Below are 20,093 nucleotides of genomic sequence, written 5' to 3'. Positions count from 1 at the left end.
TATCTTTCTAGTTAATGAGCCTAGATTATTAGAGGATCATGTTCAGGGGCTGCCGTGAAAAGCACAGCAGTCCTGCAGTCCACTGAAAATTTATCTCAAATTACTTTTTTTTACCATTTTACTTAAAAAGGAACTTCCCAAAAATACTATTCTTATAGGTGGCAAATAAAAACTTCTGAAAGAGACAGAACCTCAATCTGAAAAAGTATTTTGGCTAGTCAGCTATGAAATAATCCCACAAATCATTAATATGAATGATCTGCAGAAAGAGGACAGGGTTAGTCCAGTTCTTAATGACTATATTGTGCAACGCTTCTTCAGGGGTGTGAGACTCTTGATGTTTTACAGCATCATCTTCTGTGTCTAAAAGGACACCGTAATTAAACAAAGGCAAGTTTGACAACTATATTTACTAACTTTGAGTGCCAAGACCACCCAGAAAACAAGCAGTAAGTGTTTATTTGTATATTTTTACTCTTGCAAATATTTCTGCAGGTGTGGGGGTTTTTTGTTGGTTGTGGGTTTTTTTTGGTTTGTTTGGGTTTTTTTTTGTTTTTTTTTTCTGAAGAGACACAGTAGTCTGTAAATGAGGTCTATATGAGTCAGTTTGTAAGTGGATAAAGATTTTTATTGTGAAGAGACTGCTGAATGCTAAGAAGCTTCTTGTGTATGAACTGCCCACCAATTTCTTGAAATGGCAAAAGTTATGTTCTTTAGTTGCGATAATTTTATGTAAGATAGTCTGGATTCAGTTATATCCAACAAGTCAGCCAAGGAACAATCTTGAGAAAAGGAGTATAGTAAATATTAAGAATCATTGATCCGATGCAAATCACACCTCATTCTCATCGTTTACCCATGCTACTGATGGTTCATTAAGAATGTGCAATTTAAACAGTTTGTTTTTAGCAGAGATATGAATACCTGTAGTAGAACTTTATTGTTACAAACTTTACAGGAAAAAAAATGAAAACTGCTTTCTTGACTATTGCAAGGCTTGTGCAGGAGCCTTGCTGGACTGGAGAAGTCTGTTGTAGCTTTGTTCTTTCAACTGCCTTGTCGCTGCTGTTTGTAAGGGTAGATTGATGAGAGGGGATCTAAGAAAGCCTCGAGTCCTTCCCTGCTGAAGCTCAGGACTGAAAGCTGCTCCTTGCTTAGCTTGGGAGGGATGGCTCAGACTCTCCCTACGTTGAAAGAGGATCTCCTAGACCCGGCCCAGATCCTGGGATCCCTTGTAGCTGCTTACTTGGTTTGTCAGTCCCTGACAGAATAGATGACACTAATGTCCATGGCGAGTTTCTAATCCTTGGTCCTCTAAGAGAATTTGTCAAAACAGCTCCAGTGTTTTAGATCTTTATGTGGTCCAGTTTCAGTAAGACTTTTAAATAAGACTTTAATCAAAGCTGAATGGGTGTTAGAAATGAACCAAGAGGACTTTTTTTTTCATGTATTTAGTTCCTAAAATAGTCTTTTAGACTTTAGTAATTCTTAAACAAAGTACTAATGTTTATGAAAGGTGACAATGTTCTTCTTAGCAACAGTTGTAGAGATTAGTTTCATCTTTCAACGTCTCAGTAAGATGCTATTCCAGAGAATGTATACTTATCCTCCATATCAGTATTTTCATACTAACTGGCTGTTTGTTATATAGCTTTTTACTTTGTATTTGAGGAAAACCTCCAACATTTCCTAGCTCTACGTGCATTCTTTTGAGTGAAGAGAATATTTTTTTGGATTGTATTTTTAGAACTGTGTGTTGTCCAAGAATGCATGAAAAAAGGAGAAAAATGGGTTGACCATTCTTTTAAACTTGCATTTTTCCGTATCAGATTCATCAGCTCTGCTTTCTGTGATGCATAAAGATCACTGCTTCTCTTGGACACCAGAAAGACAGACCCACAATTACTTTCTTTTGTAGGTGATTATCTTCTGAAAACTGATTACCTTCCTTGTATGTTTTCTGAAGATAAGATTCTATCTGCAGTGACTCATATTTTCAGTCATAATGATGTGTCTTTTTTATAAGAAACTTCTGTTGATTTGTCTTTTTTTTTTTTTTTTTTTTTTTTCCTTTTGGTCACAGGCTTTTCAGCTTTCTAGCATGCTATTTATGGTAGGTAGACCATTGTCAGTTGAAGGCCTTTAATGAAGTTTTGCTATGGACTTAAGTAACGTAAATATTTCAATTTGAAATATATATATACAAGAAAATAATATAAAATTTTCAATTAAAATATAGGTTATGAAATTTTTGGAGTACATGAGAACTCTTGGGTGTAGTAAATACAGGTTTATGATCCAGGAGGTGCTTTTTTTTATTACTTGGCCACATACAACAGGCTAGGAAAGAGACTGCCAAGCAATTTCTACAGTTTCAGTTAAGCAAAGGCAAGCTTTAACAAACATATGAATACATTAGAATTTTATTATCTTTATGTGCCTGAAATGTTTCTGCCTTGCAGTCACTTCAAATAACCATGCTATTGCAATCCAGAGGGAGTAGCAAGTAGCCTGAAAAGTCGCTGAAGTGCAAATAGTGAATTTTTTTCCTTTCACTTGACAGTAACAAATCCATGAGAGAACTGTTTCCCTTGAATTGCTGGGCTGCTGAGAGCCAAATTTGACCAATCAGTTGTACTAACCATTACAAGGGAGAAGCAGCAGCAGAAATCTGTGCTTCGTAAAGGAATCTTTAACGAGGGCAAAAGGTTTTGTTTCGTAAAATCAAGGTCGTATGTTCTTAGGAATAAGACCTCTTGCTTGTTTGCAAGGAATAGAATAGCCAGGAATATGCATAGAAGAAATAATATAAATTCCATCATGAAAATTACTTCAGTGTAGAAGGTACATCAGGGCAACTATTCTTCTCTTGTAAAGCAGGCAGTTAGTTAAGCTACCTACACATTATAGAGAATAAAGGGAATTAGGCATTAATAAAGGAACGAATGAAATGGTACATAAAGGAGAGCTTAGTAGACCCACTTTTTCTGGTGAAGGTCTGTTAAATTGAGGTTGGAATTATGATTTCTTGCCAGGTTCTAGGTTCCAAACTTTCTGGCTTGATACCACTTAAATGGTGGTAGTATCAGCTCACTCAGATAATAACTACCAATTTTGACTCTCTTAAAAACTTCTCTTAATATTTTTTTTTTTATTAGCAACAATGTAAAATTTAAGCATCTGTAACTATCAACCCATAAAGGCTTATAAACCCAGGGTAGATGCAGACAAAAATGTTATTGCTTGAAAAAGACAATGGAGTGTGTTGGCTGTTTTCCTTACTAATGATGGCAACTGCAAGAAAATTTGGAAAATGCTGGGTTTACTGTATTTGCCCTGAATATATGAGAAACTTAAACCTTTTAATTTGGCATTTGTTTTTTGAGGTGGGTTTTCTGCGTGTTTTGTTTTGTTTTAATGAATGTTCAGCTTCCCATGATGATTTGCTCATTCTGTCAATGTTTTAATTGTTCTAGTGAAGGATTATGATTAGAGTGAGTCCTGTAGTTGCCTTGATAAAGGTCTGTGGTTTTGAACACTTCCTTGGGTTTTTGCTTGACTTCAACCAGAGATTGCACAGCTTTGTTGAGCAGAAGCATTTGCTGTGGAAGCCAACTTGTCAGCAGAGGTAGTAGAAAGTGGCATTTCTCTCTGAAGTTTAGTGTTAATGAGAAGTCACAAACACCCCACAGATTAGTAACACTCTAGATAAAGAGCTTCAAGTAAAAGAAATACTCAGTGGCTGTAAACATTTCCAAGTGTTTCCTTTTGTCAAATAATTTTTTACTGTGAATGTGTTCACAGTCCTTGTTTTCTACAGCTGTGATCTGAATTCAAAGCTGCAGGAAGTGCATGCTAAAGAAATGGAGAGATGAGAAAAAGAAATGCAATTTGTTTTAATACTGTGAAAAGGATTTTTTTTTTTTTTTTTTTGTGCAGGACAAAAAGTAAACTATGGCTGGATTTTGGGCTAGTATTGTAGTAGTTGTAGTTGAAAAGAACATTTTCTGGCATGAATTAAACTGATAATGGATTTGATCTTAGCCAAAAGTTGACAATCTTCTTCCTGAAAAATGAGTCATTTTGCAGAGCAAGAGAGTTAAAGAGGAAGGTCCTTCTGAAAGAAGGATTTAACTTCTTCAGTCGCTGCATGCACAATGTTGTGTTAAAAAAATACCTCTAGTACCCAACTTGCATTGAATAGAAACAGGGAAATGGTCATCTTTTAGTGCCCCATTAAAGCATTATTTTGCTGTATGCTCTGGCAGTATAGTGTTACATATAATATTCAAAGGAGTATGTACGTTGTGATCTAAAATAATGATCACAGCTCTGGTTATCCCAGTGTGTTGTGTAAGTACAGCTGATATTAGCCCAGTTAAGGTTCTGAACAGTAGGTGTCTCCTGCTAAAATACAAATTTGCCTTTTGCAAAGTAATTCTGGAAGTGATAGTCATTTAGCAGTACTCTGCTCCTTAAACTCAGTGTCTTACGGAGCTGGAGTATTATACTTATATCTAGTAGTAGTTCACACACCAACCTCCCAAGAAGAGTAAGCACAAGGCAGATTGTTTCAGAAGTGACTTCAGTTATAAAAAAACATAAAAGAAAAAAAGAAAGAAAGTTTGTTTGGGTTTGTTTTTTTTTTTTTTTTTGTCCATCGTATTTTTGATTTTTCTGTCACGTCATTATAAAAACAAATGGATGTGTGAGATTGGACTAGGAGGACTTGAAGTTTAGACTGTTTATACTGTCCCAGTGCTCAGAGAAGAGTATGAGCTATGGCGTTAATACAGACAAGTAAAACTGGAGAAAGAGTTCAGTAGGTATTCCCCAGTCTTTTGAGAATAGCCAAGAGACTTTACTTGCAACCCAGATGAAACACTGATTTACTTGTCAAATAACTTTCTCTTGGTCAGCATGACTTCACAGAATACAAATTTAGGACATAACTTGTTCATCTACTTCATAGCAGTTTGGAAATCCCTGTAACAACAGAAGACAAGGTTATGTTAACTGAGTGGAGCAGAACCAAATTTGATCTAAGCAACTGATTGAAGTCAATGCCAGTGGTTACCCAGTGAAGCTGTGTATCTTCAGATCTTTGAAGTCAGGGACTAAGTAAGCAGGAGGAAAATGGACATTATGTAGCATTAAGTTGGCTCAAACACATTCTGGTTTGAGTATCACAGCAGTTAGCAGGACAGTAGTCTGCAAAGCCAGGTGCTTATCTTTAAAGTCACGTCAGATACAAAGCTTTATTTCATACTGGTACTGAAGTCTTTTGGTACAGCTGTGCAGGTATGGCTGCTCCACCTTCAGTAATGCACACCTACAGCTGCAGTACTGTATTTTGGAAAAATCTATATTTGAGGGGGTTTATTCTTTTTTTTTTTTTTTTTGTCAGAAATTTTGCGTGGTTTTGCATTAAAGGATGGCAATTGTTTCTTCTGGTGTGTGGCACCGTTACATCCTGCTGATGGGATTTGCTCCTTTTATGTTTAGGGTTGGAATTGCGCTCTCAAAAAAGATCTGGTGTTTGAGGGTATCAGTTGCTGGTCCCGCCTCTTGTATTTTTTGTTGAAAACACATCCTTATTGATGTTGTTGCTTTAAGAGGAAATGCATTGTATTTTCAGATTCTTCCTTTACTATACCTGCTGCGTTTAAATGGATGTATGTTATATTTTAAAGCAAAATATCATAAAGTCACATAAACAGTTTCATATTTTGATCACATATATGTCCAGGATTACAGTGTTCTATATTCTTTGAAACCAGATAATCTGGAAAGTGCTGTGAAAGAAGTAATCACATAGTTCCCATCAGAATTAATGAACTCCTTAGCCAGATCCTCTGAACTTCCTGTAAATCTTGTCCTTGCATTATAAAAAGCTGACTCAGATATTTATTTTATATCTGTACCTATAACTTTTAATTAAAATCCTAAATCCGTGAGATTATTTTTCTCATCTGGAACGGTAGCTGGAGGTGTTTTCAGGCTGTATATATTCTGTTTGCATGATTTGCATGTGTATGATCTGTTCAACTGATGATGATTGAAGCAGTGGAGGCCTTTATCCTGCAAATGCAAAAAAGTAAGGTGGTGGAGATACTGAATTCACATACATTTAATTCACATATCAAATCTAACCTAATCAAATGCCAATGCAACCCTGTTCGGTGATTGGTAAAATATTAAACATTTATTTAGTTCCCCTTAGAACTTTTGGTCTGTAATTATTAAAAGTGTATCTGATAACTCTATATTAGAAGCCTGAAACGATGTCACATTTGAGATTACTGATAGACTACAGACCAAAAGAGGTGCATAAATGCCAATTCAGTATAATAGATTTTTTTCCTATTTTTTTCACCTGATATTCTCTTTGAAAGCTATTTTTTGATGGTGACCTTTTCTTCTTACCTCTGTTTCTGAATAGCAGTACTCTGTTATCTCCCAGAACAACTTACTGCATGTGATGTGGTTGGTGGCTGTCTGCCAGAAGAATATTTCTTCCCTGTCTCTCCCCTCCTCTGACTTTGTTTTTGAAGTTTTTCCCTTTTCAGCCAGCCATTGGGAAGACAATTCTCAATATCGTGGGAGAATCTGTTTAGTTTGCTTGAGGAGCATGGTGCAGGAGCTAGCCCAGATATGCCTGGATGCCACCACTAAATGCTACCCAGACTTGTCTATATTGCATGCACTTCTTATATGCCTAATATCAAAATCAAACAAAGAAACGTAATTAAGATTATTCTGTTCATCAGTGTGACTGTGTTCATTTTCACAATTGTCATTGTGACAGCAGTTTTCTTCTGGAACTAGATGATCTTTAAGGTCCCTTCCAACCCAGACCATTCTATGATTCATGTTGATTTAGGATCAGCACATGAATTTAACCACCTACTCAAGATCCTGTTTAGGTATAAGTTTTCAGCAAGAGGAAATCAATGTGGTCAATTCCTCCTTGCACTGGCTCCCCTGACTAATTGTCATATAAGCTTTTACCAGGACATAAATTACTATGGAGAGCTTTTTCCTAAAAGCACTTTTCTCAAACCTTAGTAATTTCTCAGCAGGAATTCTATTTGTGTAAGATTTTGGTTATGGAATTTAGATTCTATAATTTTTTAAAGTCATCTTATGTGGTTTGAGCTAGAATTGGGAAACCTGCACATGATGTGCTCTCCTTAACCTTATACCCATTCACTAGCCCATGAACACCTGTAGTACTGAAAGGTTATATTAAAATAATAGCTCAAGCCCATTAAAAACATGGGTGCAAAAGTTGAGGTTAATGCTCAGTAGGTCTTCACGGATGGTTGCTTTTGCTCACGGATCTGAATATAGGCCATTAAGCCCAAATGCTGGACTTCACAGAATTTCTTTGAAGCTAATTGTGCTGGCTCCTTCCACTCAGGGTGCATGCAGGTATCTGTGCTGATACTGCCAGTTGCTTATTAAGAGCCCAGGAATTTGAGAAATAGTATTTTTATTTTCCCTTAACATCTGTTGCTGGGAAATATAGGCAGAGTGCTATAGATCCAAAGGTAATAAACAAATGCATTTGTCTGTGTTGAGCAAATGTTTGTTTTCTACTGATAAGGCAAATTGTGCTGAAGGAAGGAGGATTGTTTTTGTCAGGGTAATGCTTCTGATTCTTAATAAAACACCAAGTGGGGTGGGATGGCACATAAAGCAGGTCTGTGATGGCATAGAATGACAAAACTGTGATAACAAATGTTATCCCTAGGTGAAAATGGAAGATACGCATTACAAGCCAACATGAACATCCCGTTTTTGTGGTTTAGGTTTTTAGATGCAAGGCATTCATATACTAAAGCTAGACATGCTAATGCTGCTAACCATAAAATTGTGTAAGTTGTTGGGTGCTTGGAAGGTAATTAGATTGCAGTCTGGTAGGGTAATAGTGCTCTAAAACTGTACTGTAAGAGGAACAAACAAGGATACTATCCATCAAGCCCTTGTAAATACCGTGGGCTTCATATAACTATTTTTATATCCATGTAATACCAGTGCCTTTGTTTTAACTTTACTGGGGTTGGGATTTGTACTGCTGAGAGAAATAATTACTATAAAGAAACCTGATCCTAAGAGTTGAATTAAATCATCATCATCATCAAAAAAAAAAAAAAAAGCACATGAAATTGTGAAAGACCAGCTACAAACTACTTTTAATGGCAAATTGCTGACTGGAAAAATATTGTATAGCAAAAAAGTAATGGAGGCCTCTTCACCCAGATTATTGAGAAAGAGGTAACACTGAGAAATTCTAATAACAAATGTGTATGTTATAGAAGGACAGTGTTACAGTCCAATCTATGCAAGTAAAAGCTATTCTCAGAATAAAACACAGCATTGAATTTATGCTTCTTTTTTCTACAGAGCTGACCATCTATGATTTTCTCCTCTCCAAAAGCCCTTTTCCTATTTTGCCTCCTTTCACTTTCCCTAAATTTCATTTGGAGCATCATGTGTAAAGCCAGGCTGTGCCTGCTTCTTGTTCAGGACCTTCCTTCCTCATTGAAGGGGCTCTCTTTTTCTGGCATGTTGAATTGGATGGAGCAATATGAGGATGTGTTGTTACCTTTCTGGCTATCACTGCCCTCCCACTGACTTTGTGACCTTCTAAATTATTAAACTTCCCCAGGCCTTTTTTTTTACATCTATAAAACTAAGGATAAGAGAATTTCCCTATTGCTATAAATAACCTTGATCTAAGGATATGAGCTGGAAATCCTGGCCCATACACGAATGAAGCACTGTCCTCACAAGTAATCCTTCTGATGAGGTTATTTGTGGAATAAGCATTGCTCCCTGATACCGAGGGTGCATTAACAGGAGATAATGACTGCATGTTTGCTTTTCCATTTGCTACAGAGGATGCTTAGGGGCAGTGATGGCCTTGGAGGGTGGCAGGGGAAGAGCTGGTTGTTTCTTTGATGTGTATGGGAGTGAATGCTGTTTTATTCCCATCCCGTTTTGTTTCTCTCCCCATGACCTGATTCAGCATCTTCTGGTATATGTGATGAGAACACATTTCCCTGTTAATCTTGGAAAAATTATGTAAAATATTCTGTAGATCACCATCCCCTTTCTACTACAACTCTGCTATGTTGCTTTGACTGGGAATTTAAAGTTTTCATTTGGCACCCCACTGCTGTGATCTCCTGAAAAATTCATCAAGGGTAGGAGTATGGAGGGAAGTGGTGCTTCTCTGCCAGTGTAGGTTTTACAGTACTAGATAGAGGCTGTTTCCTGACACTCTGTTGGTTCTAGTATCTCATATATATGAAGGCACTCATGTACTGGCCAGGCTTATGGACATGGTTCTTAATGTGTTTTGAGACCCTGCAAATACAAAAAGTAATTTTGTGGACCTATTTCTGAAAACTTTGTGCTGAAGATATTTTTTGTAGCCTTAACATCTTGGAAGGCTTGCTGCCACGTGGTTTAGGGTTTTTTTGCTTCCTACTTTACCAGAGAATATTAATGACTGTTGTCCTGAAAGTCTTTTCTGATGTGATGTTTTCCCTTCCCCACTCTTTTTCACTCTGCCTCTTTAAATCACGTATTATTAATTTGTTCTAGCCTTTAGGGGATGGTGGGAGAAAACTAACTCCTATTACAAGGAGCAAGCGTGGGTTGATCTTTACAGACACTCGTGTTTCAGGTGTTGACAGAGCAGAACACAGTATAGTGTCCTCATGTGTTGCACAGAAAACAGCTTTTCCTGAGATACTACTTTTTTTTTTTCCTCAGGACAAAGAAGGAAAGTCGGCAACCAAACAACGTTGTCAAATGTAGGATCAATGGTTCACTTGAGGTTTCCTTTGCTGTACCTGTATGGCTAATGGTTTCTGGCTTTATCTTTGGTGAAGCAGGCCTCTTTATGAAAATATATAATTGCAGTTTTTTATTAATGCCAATTCACTCTGGTAGTATAAACTCATTAGTTTGCATGCAGTGACTGAAGGGAAAAGATAGATGAAAGCCTATTATAATCATGTTAGATAACCAGATATGAATATGAATGAGATCATGCTTCTTTTGGAAATACAGCGCTCTGTTGTTCAATACACTTAGTATAACAAACATTTATATGAAAACCCATTATGTTGAGTCTAGTAGATGCTTTCTTAGGATGATAAGTTACCTAGTGAGCTGTCTATATGATTCTGACTTCAATCTGAGTAAGTAATGAAGTCTGCAAGTTCTTTAATCATCTTGCTTATAAACAGAAACAGAACTGCATGACTATAAAATAATGTATGTAACTTAAGCCTGAGTTTGTGTCTTGAATAGCGCTTTAGTGGGCAGCCACAAATAAAAACTTATGGAGATTCTTCTTTTATTTTGTACCAAAAAAAAAAAAAAAAAAAAAGAAAAGGAAGCATGGAACAAAACTGGCATTTTGAACATTTCATATTGCTGTGGCAAAATATAATGTTCCTCAGTAACGTGTACATTTGGAAACAAAGCTCATTCAAGCTCAGAGATTGGGTAACAAAAGACGTGACTCTTACATGTGACTTTGTTCTTAAATCTTGGGGAAAAGAGAGCCTTCTGGCCAATAGTTGAGTCCTTGAGGAGCAATGGTAGTTCTTCTTGAAGCACCTGAGAATTTAATGCATATAGCTCTTGCAAGTGTTTTCCCTCATATTTATTGGTTGGCTAAGGAAGCCCAGTCTTTGACTCCTCAGCTACAGCAGCTCATCTAATTGTTTTTGCTTCGCCTTTGTGTGTCCACTGTTGCTTGTAATTACTCCTTCCTCACTTGGCTTCTTCATTCAGTCTTTGGTAACTTTTCATTGCATCAAACTTCGTCCTTGGAGAAATGGTTGGGACGTAAATTCTCGCTGGGGTGTGCAGCCTCTTTGCCACCTTATCCTGTAGACCTGGACAAATTAGCATCCATGAGTCAGCTCAGACATGCACAGATGTGCACGGTGTGCTTGTCCCTTTGTCAGTGAGTCTTTGTAAGTACCAGCTGCCCTAGGAAAATGGTAAGCTCTTGGAAGCACATGCTAACTAGCGGAACAGTAAGCAGCTAAACACTTCCTAAACAAAGCAAACCCCTTTGTGATTTGCAGTCTACATTCTGCAGTGTAACTCAATAGGGTGTTTTTCTCCCTTAGGTTTTGCAGTATTACACGTTGCTTTCCTGAAGCACAGTTTCTTGGAACTCAGTGCAAAAACATCCCTAGCTCAGTGAATGTAAAGAACAAGTTGTCAACCGATGGATAATATTCCCTACGGAGTGTTAATTTCCTCTTTAAATGGTGTCTTTGCTTCATTGCTGTTAATTGTCATACATGTATGAGTTTGCAGATGTTGCTTCTGAAGCTGCTGGTGGAGTGTTGCATATGTGCTCATAATCTCGATGACATTTGAAGATGGCAATATAATCTTGTGATACATGTAATGTAAATTCACTTGAAACATTAATGGTATTTTACTTTTAGACTATATTGTTACACCGATTAAGTATGTACATGATAAATGAGGAAATATGTGCAGCACATCCAAACTGTTGCAGATAGAAGATTTTTTTGAATTGACAGTGTTTAATGTATTATGAGTATAAATTTTGTTCTTAATATCCTTCTAGAGTGGGAAATCACACAGAATACTCTCTGGACTGAGTTTGTATGTAGCAAAGAGCATTTAGTTATCTGAAGGAAGGGATCTGAAGAGCATTTTCAGACTTTATGTTTGTGCCAATAATCATTGCAATCTAAATCACTGCTCTACCACTTTGTCTTCTATAAATAAGATGGCAATGCCACTGCTAAACTTTGGGTTTCCTTCATTATTAGTACAACTTGGTTGCTGTTTCAGTGTTGCTTGTTCCTTTGACATAAATCAGAGGGAGATCCTTGCATTGAAGCCATCAGAAACATATTTAATTTGTATTAGGATGACAATTTCTAAAAACAACAAAAAAAAAATTTCTTTCTTCGCTTCCCCATGTCCAATTTCTATTTTTATAATAAAATGGTATTTTACAGACAGTTACACTGGGAAAGTTCTGGTGCTATAGTGTAAGATAGTGTAGTGGATCAAAGTACCTATTACAACAAGTAGGAAATGCTGCTCAGAAACACAATTTCTCAGTAATTGCACAGACAGTCCTGTGAACTTGAATCTTTTGGAGGGAGGCCCATGTCTTACCTGAAATCTTCTTCAACAGAGATAAATTTCTAAGGGGTCCACAAACAACCAGTGTTTCTTAAACCTTCTGATTGCACCAATACATTCAGTAGGAGATCAGTTCAAAACAGCTTAAAAAGTTTCCTTATATAGCATGTTGTGCAGTTCTGGAGCTTGCTGCCCTGAGAGGTTAGATAAGTAGACAGTAAAATTCACAGGCAACAAGTTTGGTGCCTGACCTGATCCCTGGAAATGGTAAGTCAGTGGAAATAATGTTTTGTTGTTGCCCAGCTGGCAATTTAAAGATATAAAGAAAGCTGAAAAACACTGGATATATTAAGCAGTCTTTTTTTTGAGGGGGGGAGGGGGAAGGGGGAGGTAGGAGAAGGGAAATGCTGTCAGATTTAGTTGTCCTAAATTGATGAGTGTAAAAAGTCCATGACTTGATGGCATTTTTGGGGAATGAGTGATATAGAACACAACTGCTTTTAATGTTAATCCCACACACATATAAACTGTGTTTTATGTTCCCTGCATTCATACTTTAAATCCGTAAGTACATTGATCCTGGAGATCTTCATTAAGAATTGAATTTCATGCTTTACTGTGCTATGTTTTATTTTGTTGTTATTTGATGGAAAAATGTTCATACCTTGTGGAATGTATTGATTGATAGCAAGTGTTCCAGTACTAAAAGAGGGCCTGCACAAGTATAAAAAGGACATTTTTGACAGAATTCAATTGAATGACAGATCCAGTGGTAATGCTTATATAAGAGTAAACATGATTAGTGTGCTTTCAATTTTTTTTTTTCTGTAACTTGAAAGGGGAAGATGGTTAATTCAGAGCTTTGTAGAGGTAGTGTGGAGTGGGCATGGAAAATCTTCTGTGGGCTCTTGGTGGGACAGTGCTGCAAGGCTCTTAGTGATGGGAAGCTACAAGTCAAGACATGAAGGGTATGGTAGAGTTACTGGCTGATGAATGTTTCTGCCTTTATGAATGGAAATATAATGCTGGGTCTCTTCTGCCTCCACCTATTAGAAGATAAAGAATTGATCTGGCTGCCTGGGAATTCGTCCAGTTTTGAGATTACCTGGAAAATATATGATCCCTAATCTGTTCGGTGCTAGTCCAGGCAAAATACTAATTGGATTGACTGTATGTAACATTGTGGTCTTTCAGTAGGAATTCTGGAATCTGACCATAATAAATTAAATCTCAATGTTAACTCTTAATTTTGAGCATCTTCTCTTCCTCCCACTGCTTTTACCAGCTGATTCTAAGCTTTTCTTTTGGAACTACTTTAATTGTTTGGCAAGGTTTGGACTGAGGACTTTTTAGCTTTCCATCTATTTTTTTTTCTTTTCTTTTTTTTTTTTTTTTTTTTTTTCCCTGTATATGTTTCTGCATCTGCTGTCAAGTAAAGAAGAGTAGGCTGCTGGAATATCCATTGAGTATCGATTTTTTTCAAGTGCAGTTCAGAATTTTGCAAGTCACGGGATTACAGGGCTCTGCACTTCTTATTTCTGTCGTCTTCACGAGTTTACTCTCTGCTTTTCTGACTTGTGACAAATTCATGGACGTATAGCTACTTGGGGAAAATTTTCTAACCTTCTTGGTTTCTCTGTAATGGCCTCAGTGTATTTACTTGATCACACATGTCCACATAACAACAACAAAAATCTTGTTTCTTTCTGCTTTAGTGAAAGAGCAAAAGTTAATCCATTTAAAAATCTTTCAGTCTTCTTCAGGTTTTTGCAGTTGGAGCAAATGGAGGCGGGCGATAATTGGTAGAGCTGTACAGTTATATAACTAAAAGCTTTTCTGCTCAAAGTTAGGAGAGCAGATTGCTTGGCCATCAATATGCGACACGTGTTCTTAATCTTCCCACAGTGTCCATGCAGAGGAGTACAGTCAAGCAGTGTGTATTGGTTTGGTAGATTAACATGTTCACTAAAAATGCTATAAAAAAATTTCTTTTGGGGTACTTTTTTGTTTTAGAGAAAGAGAGGTGTTGTTATATCACTTGAAGATTTAAATAGTATTTATTTTGCATAATTAATGGCAGATATTATTCTTAGATAGAAATTATAACTGTTGATGGCTTTCAACATGAAGGTTTTCATCTAAAACTCTTGAGGGGGGAAATGAACTAGGGCAAAGAGATATATATATATATATATATATATATCTCACAATATAACACAGTGGTGTTAAGATTACTAAATGCTATTTTATGGGAAAATACCCTGTTACTGTCACAGAAGAATGCTTAGCTAGCCAGCACTGGTGGATTGTGTCACCAAGTTCACATCAGTATTGATGAAAGCAGTGACATCAGTGTTTTCTTCTGTACCTGAAGGGGGGTTGTTTGGTTTTGGTTTTGATGGGATTTTTTTTTTTTGTTGGTTTTAGTTTTTGGACAGAATGACACTGTTGTATTGAACTTAGTGTATACATTCAGAGAAAAGTGATGCAAGTAAAAAATATAATGTGGCACTGGGCTGAGATGAAAGACAATAAGGCATGAACACTGTTTGCATTGCGAGTTTGTTGGATTTGGTGTTGCAAGCTGTTCTATATAGTCCTTTTATATCTATGTTGAGACGTGACTTCGGCTTCTCCATGGCATGTGATAAATGTGAGGTTTGTTTATCTGTGATAGAATAAGACCTCTGTATCAACTTCCAGATAAAAGCTCAAATGAGAGCAGTGCTTGAATACAAAAGCTTGAACCGTTACATCAGAGAGAGCCTCTGAAGTCTTATGAATTTAGTGTTAGCAGTAAATAAGAAGCTGTGCTGCTGTTGCAAGATAAGGTCTATCTCGGATCATTAGTTTATTCAGTTTCTTCATAATCAGCCTTCCAGTTCACAAATTTTAAGTCATTGAAGGCAGAACCAGTCTAAACTGACCTCAGTAACAGTCGAGGCCATTAACATTTTCTTTGTCTGGGCTTGGCCCTAAAATGGGGGGTTGTCTCCCTCCCTTAGGTAGAGGAAACAAAACAAGGCAACAGGAAGCAGGTTTTGGCACAGCACTGTTAGTTAAGCTTCCATGGAGGCCTCCAAAAGCATTGCCTGCCTTCCTGCAGATGCTTAAAATCACCCACCGCGGAGTTTGCAATTTCACAAGATAGCCGAGCTGATCTCTTAACTCTAAGGCACAAAAAGAGGCATCCCTTCTTATTAGCCCTGACTGCACATCACTTGTGCTTTGTCGTGTTTATTGGGAGCTGCTCTTTCTAGAGAAGCCGCTTGTTAGATTGACTTCATTGCAATGAAGTGAAACAAATCATAATTATGCAAGATTAAATAAAGTGGTAGAGATTAAAGCATGAAAAAATCAGTGTCCTCTCATGTAAGACACTCTTTGGGAAAGCAGGTGAGCCATTTTTCTATACAGAAACCAGAAGTCAGAAATTTGTCAGTTTAACCAGTGGCATGCACAGGACAAGTACGCTTTGCATTTTCGTCTGGGCTTAAGACTAGGAGAAATAGAGGAGTGATGTCAAAAGAAAGAATAACCTTGCTTGAACATATTCTCTTCTCCAGGACAACTTTGGTTTGTCTTACTACTATTGCCAGTATTGGGTGCTCTGCTGGACACTAGGAGGAATGGACAAATACCTATGAAAATAATTATAGGTCAAATTTGCCTGATGGCTCTCCTTTAATTAGTTGGTAGTCTTTTGTACACACATATATGGATACATGTCATAGCAGAACAGTTTCTGCTGAGCAGTTGCCAGCTCTCACTGGTCATTTAGCTAGAGGATGATGCACAAAATTGTCGTAACACATTTCTTATAAGACAGTGATGTCAGAACAGATATGCCTAAAATGATCTTCACGTGGTGAATCTGAATATTGCTCTTTTTCTCTTCTAGTTTGTGGAGACATCCATGGTCAGTTCTTTGACTTAATGAAACTGTTTGAAGTGGGGGGTTCTCCTGCCAATACACGGTATCTCTTCCTGGGGGACTACGTGGACAGAGGGTACTTCAGCATTGAAGTAAGTTTCTTATTTCTGTTTTTGGCTGTGAAACCACTTGAAGACTATTGTGTATATTCAGCATCATAATTCAACCAGTTCAGGAATATTGAAGCTCTTCATAGATACCACTTGTGAGCAAGGTAGTCCACGTTAATGTCGCTGTTGGTGTTTTTATAAAGATTGCTTGGTGTCCAGTCAAATCCCACTATAGCTGTGCTGGAAAGCTGATGGAGAACGGACCTTGGTGCTAACTAATGGCCACCCAAATATTACACAAAAGCAGTCTGCTCTGCAGCTTGGGCAAGCTAAATAGAATGAATAGACAAGAGGTATTAGAAAAGAGACACAAGAGAAAAACTAAATTAACAACTCATAGTTCAGTTTGACTTTTAGGTTTATTTGATCTCAGTCTCTTGGATGTGAAATTTCATGAAAATGGAAAGACTAGATAGGGGGTAGACGGGTCAAAAAGCCAGCCGGTAACATGCTGTGCTGGAGGGAATGAGTGAGTTCTGTTTAGATATGGCATGCAGGAGTACGTGATCTCTGGCTTTTGATGCAGCACTTGCATCCACAGAGAAGTGATGCACATGTTCCCTGTTGAAGGTGCTAAGACCTGGTGCAGACTCCAGTATCAGGTTGTAATATGTGGAAGGCAAATGACATCCTTTTTAGCTGGTTTGTGAAGGAAACGGTATCCTATCCAACCTGCCCACCTTTGACTAGAAGTGAGTCAAATACCAAAAAGAAATCCTTTGTTTCAGTGCTCATAAAACAAACTGGCTTTTTTCTTCTGCTCTGTGTTGCTGCTTGATTATGCGCACTGACAGATGAGGTGCATAATTATCAAATAAAACCTAATCTGGATTTGCTCATCCAGGTCATAGTTGATCTAGTCACTGAACTGTCAGTCAGAAACCCTTACAGCAGCTTTTGAGCTACAGCTGGACTCCTTTCTCTAAAATGTTCAGACTTTAACCCCCTCTGAGTCAAGGGAGAATACCCATTGTCTGTTAGAAGCAATATGGGTCCTATGTTACATGTCTGCATGTCTGTGACTATGTAAAATGGCAGCATGCGAGAATACATACTGCTGTTTCATTCTGCATACCCCCTCTTAGTACACTGTTGCCATATTGATATAAAAATATGTAATCCCAAACAGCTATTTATAATGTGTTTGTAAATGGATCATCTTCTAGTTTTATATTTACAGTAGGCAGAAAAGTTTCTTTAAAATACAATTCTGTAAAACGACTTTGGCTTTATTAGCTCACTTTAAAACTTAATTTAAAATCTTAACAGAATCTTGCACATTTTACAAATAGAAATATGTTGTTCCAAGTGAAAATGCGCTAAGAATTTAAGAATTGAAAGGTTCTTTTGCTCACCTGCTAAGAATCAATATGGTTAGGATTTTGTCTCATACTGAAGTCAGCACTTTGGTGATGACTTTTTTGAGCCACCTGTGCCTGCTTCCTCCCTTTTCTGATCCACAGTGAGCTGTGAGCGAAATTATCACTGTGTGGATTACCATGCTGGATCACTTGAGAAAGGTTGGCAGTGTGGGTGGTGGCTTCACAGGCTTAAACCGTTGTACAGTTGGATCCTGAACTACCATTTTTTAGTTGTGATAACCTAGTTCGTATTTCCTGTAGACTTCAACCAAGCCAAGTTGTATCTGGAAGAGGAAAGTTTTGTCTTCATTTCTATATGGTATTAATATAAGAAATAGAACAAGTGGATTCACTTCAGCTTTCAACTGCTTGTCTGACAGTTCGACAAAATCTACTCCAGGGCTATTACTGGTTAAAGAGAATAGCAAGCCATATAACACAAAGCAAAAGAGTTTATGGGTGGGGAATAAGCCCCTTAAAATTACCCATTTAACAACCTGCACATACATATTTAGCAATTCTGAATTTAATTTTTCCATTCTGAGACACTATTTTTTCACTGGAAACAGTACTGGCTTCTGCCAGCGCCAAGGAAATATCTGAGCTGTTGCTTATATTATTCCTTTTTATATGTAAGGTTCTCAAATTACTACTTCTTTGGCCACATATTGATTCTCCCTACCTGTCACCTTAATGAAAGAAGGCCTTCGAAAGGAAAGGTAGGTTTCTGTTTTGTAGGTGTATCTGGATGTAGAGCTATGCATTCAGGCATGAACTCAGCACAATACGTTGTGACAAGGAAATAAAAATAGTGAAGAAGGCAACTTGACATGTTGGGGGGGGATGCTTTTGGTGGAGAAGAGGCCCTGAGCACGTCTAGCAGGCACCAGCTCTTGCCGGTACTTTGTGCTGAAGAAGTGATGGTAAACAGTCCTAGTCTGATCTCAGTGCATATTTCTACCATGCCAGTCTCACTGTGATCTTTATTCCATTGATCTGCTGGCTCCCCTTTCTGCTACGTAGACATGAGACTCTTGCAGTTCTGGGGCCTTTCCAAAAATTTAAGTAACTGGTCCAAGTTACTAGTCACAAGTAATAAAAGCTTTAAAAAAAAAATCCGTCCGATTACTGTGTGATATCTAGCGTACGTAAAAGTGACACCATTGAGCCTAGACCTAGCTGAGTGCTGGCAGTGGGCGAGATAATCCTTGTCTGTGGGCTGCAAAGCATTTGGGATTCTTATGGATGAAAGGTACTATATAATATAAGCTATTATCATTAAGAACAGAGGAAGAAATTGCATAAAGTAGGTGGAAGTCATTTGATAATGCAGAGGGTAAAAGAGTATTTGTATAATGCACTCAGCAGAAATGACAGTCCTTGCCCTATACAGAGCTTTTGATCTAGGGGCTCAATCCTTCATGTGTGTGCTTCATTTTCACCGGGGTTAGCTCCATTCTTTGAGTGCGGGGTGGTTTGTGTGTTTAAAATTAGTTCTAAGCAAGGTGTCACAGGATGAGAGACTAATAAAGGAATTACAACAGGTAAAATAAAAAATGTCAAAATTGTAGGTAGGATGAAACGAGGTTTCTAGGCACAGACAAAATCTTCATCCTGTAGCTGCACTCTTTTCCATTTGATCTTTTGGCAGAGCCTGAGCATTTCTTTGCTTACAATAACAAATTTCTGCAAGTTGCAATATCTGATATGGTGCACTTGCTTCCTCGGCTCCATAACTGATAGCATTTCCCTGTTGTGCTTGTGCACTGTTCCAGGGTTTTGACTCCAGAGTAGAAACCCCTCAGTTCTCGCTTTCAAACAAGTTTTATGGTCATGGAGAAAAGAAACCCAAATGATCAAAACAGGGGGCTATTTTTAAATCGAAAGAATAGTTAGAGCATAAGTGGGTCTGCAGGCATGGGCTGTGAGGAAGAATGACTAATCTCTACCTGACTCTGAAATCTCTTTTGAAAGGCAGATATAAATGCCATGCAGCGTAGGGGCAAGTATACATACAGACTGCTTTTAATCAGTCTTGGAAAAGTTATAATCAGAGTAAATACTGACAATAATGCATTAATAATATTATGTAAATGAACCATTGGAATTATTTTCCTGCTCAGTCCCACATAAAAACATACAGGCTTAAATGTCAATTGAATATCATAAGGTACAAACTGATCATTTTTGACAGAGCAGATAGTTAAGATATGGAGAATTAAACCAATGTTCAAAATGAACAAAACCGGATTTGTGTTTTAAGGTTCAAAGCATTCATATGTCTTAATTTGCCAAATGCAAAGACCAAAGTTGCAGAAGGGGAAACTGTTTTTGTAGTATTTCTACTTAGAACAAAGCGTGGTATTTAGAGCGAGTCTGGAATTTGACCATCAGACTTTGCAGCAATTAAAAAAGGCATTTGGCGCTTGAGGTGCATCTGAACTCTTTGAACTGTTTGGAATTATTAACTGGTCTCTCCCAAGAAAAGAATTACAAATAAATAAATCTGTGTTAGTAAACTGT

At 37.5% G+C, this 20,093-nt stretch overlaps 1 protein-coding gene across 2 annotated transcripts in view; it reads left to right on the top strand.

The window, feature by feature from the left end:
• Positions 1 to 20,093, top strand: part of PPP3CA (protein phosphatase 3 catalytic subunit alpha) — a 202,103-nt gene that overhangs the window by 129,167 nt on the left and 52,843 nt on the right. For both annotated transcript variants that reach the window (XM_042807999.1, XM_042807998.1), the window contains exon 3: positions 16,067 to 16,191. In XM_042807999.1, the coding sequence (XP_042663933.1) occupies positions 16,067 to 16,191 (125 nt within the window). The remainder of the gene's footprint in view (positions 1 to 16,066; positions 16,192 to 20,093) is intronic.

The sequence above is a fragment of the Tyto alba genome, unplaced genomic scaffold, assembly GCF_018691265.1.
Source record: "Tyto alba isolate M040663 unplaced genomic scaffold, T.alba_DEE_v4.0 Super-Scaffold_6, whole genome shotgun sequence".
Classification (NCBI taxonomy): domain Eukaryota; kingdom Metazoa; phylum Chordata; class Aves; order Strigiformes; family Tytonidae; genus Tyto; species Tyto alba.
This window is presented reverse-complemented; position numbering and strand designations above follow the sequence as displayed.